The 9471-nt window shown below is 33.0% G+C and overlaps 1 protein-coding gene across 1 annotated transcript; it reads left to right on the forward strand.

Annotated features, from left to right (window-relative positions):
- The first annotated feature begins 1488 nt into the window (after positions 1-1488).
- On the forward strand, positions 1489-9047 carry LOC106135745 (circadian clock-controlled protein daywake). Its single transcript, XM_013336122.2, has 5 exons — positions 1489-1657; positions 5725-5944; positions 7359-7489; positions 8161-8316; positions 8809-9047. Exons 1-5 carry the CDS (start codon positions 1567-1569, stop codon positions 8970-8972), a joined length of 762 nt encoding a protein of 253 aa, XP_013191576.2. The 5' UTR covers positions 1489-1566; the 3' UTR covers positions 8973-9047.
- Positions 9048-9471: the final 424 nt, after the last annotated feature.

Below are 9471 nucleotides of genomic sequence, written 5' to 3' on the forward strand. Positions count from 1 at the left end.
GAGTTATGAATGTGGATGAAGCGAAGGAAGTATGCAGAGATCGTGGCAAGTGGAAAGAGGTAGTCTCTGCCTACCCCTCCGGGAAAGAGGCGTGATTTTATGTATGTATGTATGTATGTATTAGAAACATACATTATGATTAAATACATTAGCCATTATATTTTTATTAAAAAAAAAATGATAAAGTAAGAGAAAACATAAATTCTTCTTATTCACTCATGTCGTTATCACACATCAATGTTGACGTCATGTAGGTACTTACCGAACACCGCTAGCCAATCACCACACAACGAAATTTCGCCTTTAACTTTATTTCCAACGTTGCACTTCTAATCATCGAAGAACGGTGAGATACCTGGATCTCTCCGAAGAGCATGTTTTCCTTCGTTCAAAGTAGATTTCCAGGTCAACTGCTTTTGCACACACTCTAAACTTAGTCGGTTTCAGACTTTTTATTAAATTGGCCATTTCATAATCTTTTATCTGATAATAAATCAAAAGTGAATATAATTCGAATATAATAATTAAATATAATCTGTAAGGATTACAGATTATATTTAATTATTCTCAGAAATGTAAACAAATTGTATTACTAAATAAGGAACTTCGATACATCCAAAATGCATGGAACTTGTAAAAATCAATTGATACACAGTAATTACTGCTGGGAAGGGTGCAAACATATGTATGAGTTTATAAACATACATATGTTTGCTCCCTGTCACTGTCATCGTAACTTATTTCGTACTCTCAACTCGGCTTCTCAGCTTGAGACTGATAAAAAGAAACTATTACTAGGTTTGTAAACGTTTTAATATTCTTCTGCATAACAATATCTCTCCTAGACCTTAACGATGATCCAAGCTGGGGTAGGTTTTTTTAGACGGGACTCTCTCTGTATACAACCTGACTCACTCTAGAATCATAGTCATATCATTACTCCTGGATCCTCTCTAAAGAGGTGAAGGCCAGGGTTAACTCTAGGAAGATGATGATGAACACTTTGGTAGAAATGGACGCATTCTACTTATTTCACCGTAATATCGTAACGGTAAAGCATTAAGTATTTTTCATAAGACATCTAACCCGCCTACATATATTTTGAAATAAGCAGAACCTATGTAAATTTGTTTCTTGTGTTTATCATTCTCGGTGTTTTCTGTGTACATAAATTAGTAAATAAAATAAAAATAAACATTAAAATATTCTTGTGGCTTAGCTTTCACATCCTCGCAACTTATTTGCAAAGCACATCTCCAGCGGAAAAGCACTGTTTATTCACGAGACACACAGATACAGAGCTAAAAATAACCAACACAAATTATAAAAATCATAATAATATGCAAGGCCGCTAATTATATCACAGATAACAAAAATTATATAAGCTATATTTATTTCAGTGCATAATAGCGGTAATTCTAACACAGGACCGGTCGTCCGTATGTGGCCTTCCTATGAGGAATATGTCTTTCCGCACTAGATCGATATAAGGCAGTCGGATCTCGCCGCCTCCACAGTGTCGCAAGCGCAACTGACAACCATTGTTCAAATCAAAACAATCTTTCTATGCACAAAATGAATTTAAATGCTCTCTCGTGTGGTGTTATTTTTAGTTTTTTATTTGTGTTTTTTCCATGTGGATATACAAAGCTAGCACGTAAGTTTTATTGATGATTAATAGTTTAATATTAGGAAATAAACAAAACAAAATGCACCAACCTTTTTTACACCTTCCTCTACGGTCGATTTTATGAACAAATTGTGTGGATTTATTTTTACCAAAAATAACATGAAGACATAATTCATGGCTTCACCAAAGCAGTAAATATAGGGAGCCATATGAAAAAAAATTAGATAACTAATCCAAGGTCGTAATGCGAATGACTCTTCAGAAAGGTCAGGTCAAGAATATCCTAACATGATAAGCTAGGATGTAAATATGAAGAAGCTGAATGTAAATGCATTCTGTGTTTGAGTTCCAGTGCGATCAATTGGTTGTAGATTTTTTTGTGTCCTTTCAAATATTTTTTCGAAAAATAAATATAGAGTAGATAATCTTAGTAGTAAGTACTGTTAATAACAACCACCCACCTAATTGATATGATCTACCGCTGTCTTGTACATTAGGAATAAAGTTCTAAAGCATAGAAAAATAACACACGAACCCCCTAAATAAAATTAAGGTAGGGGTCGTTTTAAAGCAACAGTTTCTCCAGGATATTCTAGGATAGGATATCTACTTCTTGTTGTTAGTCCCAGTCGCGTCCTCATCTCTGTGGCGAAAAGTCCCAGGACCACGTATAACTATGACCTTAAATAAGGCAGTTAAAATTTTTTGACGAACTGACTCCCGGCTGAATCATTACCTATATTGAATTGTAAATACACATCCAGTTGTCTGATTGTGCAGTGTAAGCTTCCTCACGATATTTTTTCTACATAAGTGCAATCAAACCAATTTCAGTATTGTAACCCAGAAACCGTGTGGTTCCCGGCACCAATAGAAAAAAGAATAGGACCACTCCATCTCTCTCCCATGGATTGCGTAAAAGGCGACTAAGGGGTAGGCTTATAAACTTGGGAACTGAACTGAACGTGGTCTTAAAAGATAGAATTAAAATTCAAATAGTGACAGGTTGCTAGCCCATCGCCTAAAAGATGAAGCCCAAGTTTATAAGCCTATCCCTTAGTCGCCTTTTACGACATCAGTGGGAACGAGATTATTTTGCTGTCTTTGAATCTTAATTCCATTGTGAAGCCATCAGGTATCAGTCTTGTGACTATTTCTTCGGTCTTCCCTGTCAGTGTATTTTTTTAACTTGATAACAAGGAGTACACGATACGTCACGTAATTCTAATCCTTCAATCGCTACGCTCTCTGCCTAAAGATTTACTTTCGCAATCAAAACGTAATTGATCAATATTCATACATGCGTTTGCTTGAAGACCTTCAGTACCTCAAGCCCTGCATGGCCTACAAAACAGGACCATTCTGATTACCATAGAGGTAGTATAGACCAGGTTCAATTATAAGAGTGCTCATTTTTAAACAGGTTTATATTTTGCTTATAGGCTAATAAACTCGTGATTCTTCTTTTAGACGATGGGTTAACAACCTGTCACCATTAGAATCTCAATTTTTTTGTCATTGACACATATAGCTAACATAGCCTTTCAGTCGATGCGAATTGGTGATTGTATGCATAAAATTTTAAAGAAAGTACCTATGAACTATGTCAATAAGTATAATAAGGACAAGGAGATTTTCATAAAGTAAATTCTATGATATGCTAACGTAGTTAGTCGAATATGATATACCTTTGTAAAAAAAAAAGTATGATTTATTTTTGTAAAGAAATTGCGCAGCCTAGAGAAGTACATATTCTAGACATATTTATGTTTTAATTTACTTATCAAGAAAGAAATGTTAATATTTGATAAGTAAACGTTTTATAATGTTCAAATCAATTAAGCTATTATTGCATAATAAATTAAAAACAATTTAATATAGGTAATATTTATCTATTAAACTCTTTTTAATGATGAAAAGAATATTTATCAAGACGATACTTAAATGCAGTGTGAATCCCGGGTCTTAAGAATATGACCACTCCATCTATTTCCCATGGATGTCGTAAAAGGCGACTAAGGGAAAAACTAACTTGGGATCCATCTTTAAGGCGATAGATTAGCAACCTGTCACTATTTGAATCTCAACTCTATCAAACTCAACGGCTAAATTTGGCCTTTCATTCTTCGAGATTGTAGGCTATGTCTACCTCCTAAGGGTAAAGACGTGATAAAATATATGTATGTGATAATAAACTGATGAATGAATGTTGAGGAATGCTATATCAATTAGTAAACATAACACCACTGGACCGAATTTGATATGAAAAATAAATAACCATATGTAATTTCATCAAAACTTGGTAGGTACCACCTATGCCGTTTTTATCTGAGGTAGGTAAATATAAAAACCTTTTGTCGGAAAAAATACTTCAATAAATAATTTAAGACCCACTAGGCAAAGTCTGCGATAAAAACAATATTATTGTCGTGTAAATGTCAATTCGGACATGTGTGATTTCGTGTAATTTTCGGGCATGTTTATTTTGTAAAGGTGATTGATAAATGTCATACTTAGTTAGCAAGCTAATATTTATACACGAGAAACAAATAACTCTTTTGGATTCTTTTGGAAAACTTGGGCACTTATACCTATGTAAATAATAGAAATGTAGTTCATATTTTGAGACTACCTACTTGCATTTTATATAATATGTACAGATTGTAAGAGACAATCAGGTGAAAGACTGTCATTTTTTCATTCTCATGCTTACTCCATAGTTTTAAACATAGTGGTTGCTCAAAAAGTTGCTAAAATAAATATATGAAAATCAATATGCCTGCGATACCATGATGCCCTCAAATAAAAGGACTTTCCCTTCGAAAACAAAAAAAAAGGGGGCAGGCTTGGAAGAAATCTGAACATATGACCATTCCTTTATCCTGATACCATAGTTACATTATTATAGAACTACCTAACTACGCTTATTACAAAGTTATCTCTGACGTAGATAATTTGGTTCTGACCATTTATAAATATTAGTAACGATCGATAGTTAAGTCACTCAACTGCAGTGAGCGGAAAAATACCTTTACATAAATGAAGTAGAGCCTTATAAGTATCGTAAGTCAAAGTTCACCTATTTACATACAAATAAACCTGTATTACTATAACTAATTACAGAAATTAAAACTTTGTAGCTCATTTGAACGGATAGGTAAATTAGTATCAACAACGAGGCTATTAAATGATAACTAATTGGACTTAATAATCAAAGATTACATATTCGCAGGAAATTAGAGATAGGTAATCAATAACTTTGTTATAATATGCCGTGTGGTTCCCGGCACCTATAAGGGGGAGAATAGGACCACTCCTTCTCTTTCCCATGGATGCCGTGAAAGGCGACTAAGGGATAGGCTTTAAAACTTGGGATTTTTCTTTTAGGCGATGGGCTGGCAACCTGTCACTATTTGTATCTTAATTCTATCGTGAAGCCAAGACTCTTGGATTGTCTACCCCGCAAGGGATATGGCATTTTACCATTTGACCTTGTAGATGCAAAAATAACTACCTATATGAGGGATATCAAAATCATAAAGAGTTTACGATTATTACTGTGGTTAACGTTGACGTTACTTTATTGCGGATATTTTAGCGTTATATTCCTAATTGTTATGACAATTATAGATCCTTGTCGATAATTTATATCCGTGTGTTAAGTCAATATTTTGACAACGATATAATGAACGATGAAATTTTAATAATAAAAGACCTGTATCACAGGTTTGCATCGATTGTTTCATATCAAAATGTTCGAGCCAACAACGATTACACTATCGCAATTTGACGTCTAAATCTTTAGTCAATTCGATCGGTTTAGTGTTTCTATGTCCACTGATCTCTGTGATTGTTCAGTACACTTAGTAAGCCAAATTTAACCTGCCTATGTCTACCTATGCCAAATTTAAGCCTGCCTAGGTCTTTAACAACATACCAACAAATAAAAAATTAAGAGAAAAAATGATGAATGGAGGAAGCTCCACTTAACTCCGCCGACAAAAGACGAAGAAGAAGGTCTTTGAGGTATTTTGGCTGCGCATTCTATTAATAAATCTTTATATTGATTTTAATAAATCTCTTTTTATTTTCAGCTGATTATATCCATCCTTGCAACGACACCAGCAGGCCATGCTTAGTAAAGGCCACACAAGACGCAATCCCAGATTTTGTCAAAGGGATCCCCAATCTTGGAGTACCAGTTTTAGACCCCTTTGTCATAGAACAACTGGCGATTCCCCTGAGTGGGCTTAAAGTTACATTTCATCAAGGAAAAGTCTCAGGCTTCAGAAAATGCATCGTTGATGATGTTATGTAAGTACAAAGAACTAAGATAAAAATCTTTTGTCGCATTGTGGAGCTAAATGATTTTTTTTCTGAAGCCGCTTAAAAACATTAAATAATTGTCAGAAATTTATTTACTTTATACATTTGTATGAAAATTCTTTTTTCGCATTTATTTCAAAAAAATTTAACCTAGTTAGGGTAAAAATTTTAACCCTACTAAAACATACCTATACGAGTAATAAATAGCACCAATGATGTTATTTCAATTTTTTGTTGAATTAATGTAAATTATTCACACGTCCCGGGATCAAGTAGAGATTTTATTCTTAAAATGAAAAAAAAATACCTTTATTACTCTAACACGACAATGTAATTACTTCGCATGAAGTAATGATTTTAACTTGAATGTAACTTCATCATTGTGACTTGTAAGATAATCCTGATATAATTGGCATGACATAAAATTTTTTTCTACATGATTCTCATGAAAGAAAAACTTGAATAAAAAAAATACTTATACAATGATTAGTTCAGTGAATAGATCTTATTGTTTGAAAAATATCAGTTTTATTTTTTTATAAAATTTGACAATTATAAATTTCGTGTGTATAAATGGATGGCAGAAAAATCATGTAAAAGTATTGTATATTTACCTGTCTGATTACTATTATATATTCTATAAATTAAAGCCAGTTTGATGTTTCCTATGCAAGTCAAGAAAATATTTAGGTTTATAAGTATAATAAAGTAGGTAATTTTGCTTGATTTATCATTTTTTTATTGATGAATCATATCATATTTGCTTTATGGGCGATATTCTCTAAAGATATTTTCGTGTAAGAGTTTAAACTATAAGTCTCGACCAAAATTATCTTTGAGAACTTCTTTCTAATAACGATAAAATTTTGCTGGATATTTTATACCCCTACCGGGTATCGTAAAACAAAGTGTTCAACTTTCGTAAAATGTAAAATTTGTGAAAAGTTTGTAAACCATTCATATAAATTAAATTTACTAGTGAACTAAGTAATATATAATATTATAAAATACAGAAGGTGAACAGCGCTTCATTCTAGTATAGATAACCGAGGTCACTAAGGTAAAATTGGAGTGGCTCGATGTAACTACATAGTCATAGGAGTTCTCTTCAGTAGAAAGGGATGAATACTAGGAAAATTACGACCACTTCGATTAAATGAGACTGTATTGCATCCATGGTTTTGGACGAATCCGATTCTATAATCTACGCTTATATTATTAATAACAAGAAGCGTTTGTAAGTTTGTCCCTAAACTTTACAACTAATCCTGATATCCAGACATAGTCTATGAACACATAATTTTTTAAATAAAATTAACGTTCATAAGATTATTGGAAATATGTTAAATAGATGACTTTGCAAAATTTTGCCTCGTTTGATACATAATCCTTATAATTTCAGTTCAGAGCTAGAAAAGCGTCATTTTGTACTACAATTCCATTGCAACTTGACGATCAAGGGACAATATGAAGCTAAGGGAAGGATCCTGCTATTTCCTATTGATGGAGCAGGTGACGCCAAAGTTAAACTAAGTAAGTATTTCCATTACTGACGTTTTATGAATTTGAATCTCGTAACGCAAGTTTGGAACTTACTTAGAGGCTTAGTTAATCTGTGTAATTTGTCCCGTATATGATTATTTATTTATTTTATTTAAATCCAGAACCGAGAGTTGCTTTATCTACATTCTCCATTTTGCCTTTAATCATGTCATTTGTCACAAATAGCCTTGAATTAGATAAGGCAATATAAATTTACGTAACAGCCCTGCAATCATATTATTAAAGTACTGAACTATCTTCGCGAAGTTACTCGTTGAGCGGTTTACAATCGCATATCAATCGCCTTCTGTCATATACAACGACGGTCCTAGATTCAATCCCCCAGGGAATTTTAATTAATGGTCTGCCCTTTTCCCCTTGAACAAGAACTATACAAAAAGAAGAAAATTATGAAGTGATTAAAAAACATGATTAAATAACACAAACAATAACCGCTTCATAGAAATCGCTATAATATTTTCGAATATTATGAATCGCTTGCAGAATAAGTTGATTCGACCTCCTTAGCTTGTATGACGTCACTAAGCGATACTGTGTACCTTTTTTTAAATCTATTTCTATGAACAAATGATCATGATATTCTACAGGCGATTGTACTATCAAACTTATCAATAAAAACTAATAATTATTTAATTTTTCAGCAAATTTGAGGATGAAAGTAAATATCAATACCAAGTACACCAAAGACAGCGAAGGGAGGAATCATTTTGGATTGAAAGACTACAGATACACTTTTGATTACGGCGATCGTGTCACGTTTGATCTCAAGAACCTATTCAAGGGAAACAAAGAGCTGAGTAAGTAAACATGCGTGAATACTTTAGTTTAATTAATTTTATAATTACTTAACCTGGAGATTTTTTCTGTAGCCGATGGGCTAGCAATCAGTCACTGTTTGAATCTCAATTCTATGAGTGAGCCATACAGCTTAACGTAACCTTCCAGTCTTTTCAAAACTATTGTCTTTCTTAACCCCGAGAGGGATAGACGTGATCATATTTATGCGTGTGTTAAATAAAACAAATAAATTCCATATAAATGTTATTTACTTATATCTTATTACTTACGAGTATTTTGCTTGCCATCAGATTAAGTACGCATTTGAATTTCGTGTTAAAAAAACTGACTAGCCTTTCAAATACATTCTAAGATATACTAGTTATATATGTAATTATATTTATTATAAGAGTCCAGCTACGAGTATTATGGCTCGATGATAGAATCGAGATTCGAATAGTGACAGGTTGCTAGCCTTTTTATTGTATCCAAATATAACAATTCTTTTTCAGGTGAAACGGTTTTGGCTTTCCTCAATGAAAACTGGAAGACAGTAGCCGAAGAATTTGGCAAACCTATAGTAGACTATGCAGTGGACTTGGCTATCAGAACCATAGAGAAATTCTTCATAGCAGTACCTTACGAGGAACTAATTAATGTACCCATCCCACTATAAAAAAATCAGTATTATTTAGCAGTAAGATGGCAAGACTTATTTTATTTTATATGAATTTGTTAATAAAAAGCAGAAAAGTAAGTTTCATTTTATTTTAAACGTGTCTATAGTTGCACCCTCCGTCTACTTGCGACCCCACCGGAGATGGAGTTTACGTATTGGTCTTCACCTCGTCTGATTCGCGAAAGCTTGAGTTATATCTCGTCTTAAGTTGGAAAAAAATGTAATATATATTATTCATTTTAAAACACACTTAAAAATTTAAAAAAAAATTTGAGGGACGACTTTTTTCGCACATCACTTATTTTGAACCCACATCTTCGCTTGTTGTTTAAGTAGTCAACGTCTTTATCTGCTCCGTTATATGAAAAGGGTTAAAAATGACTATGTGGCTGTTACTATGCATTTTGTTAAATTAATACTAGATTGTCTTACATAAAGTTATAAAATTCCTACATAACTGGCTAGCCTTTACCTTGTTTAGCATTAAGTCAAAGTC

Source organism: Amyelois transitella, chromosome 8 (assembly GCF_032362555.1).
Source record: "Amyelois transitella isolate CPQ chromosome 8, ilAmyTran1.1, whole genome shotgun sequence".
Taxonomy (NCBI): Eukaryota; Metazoa; Arthropoda; class Insecta; order Lepidoptera; family Pyralidae; genus Amyelois; species Amyelois transitella.

Bases quoted from the DNA above. Each gene is read 5' to 3' on its own strand.
- LOC106135745 (XM_013336122.2), top strand. From the start codon at position 1,567: ATGCACAAAATGAATTTAAATGCTCTCTCGTGTGGTGTTATTTTTAGT. The intron at 1,658-5,724 runs GTAAGTTTTATT...TTTTATTTTCAG, and splicing joins TGGATATACAAAGCTAGCAC to CTGATTATATCCATCCTTGC. The intron at 7,490-8,160 runs GTAAGTATTTCC...TTAATTTTTCAG, and splicing joins TGACGCCAAAGTTAAACTAA to CAAATTTGAGGATGAAAGTA.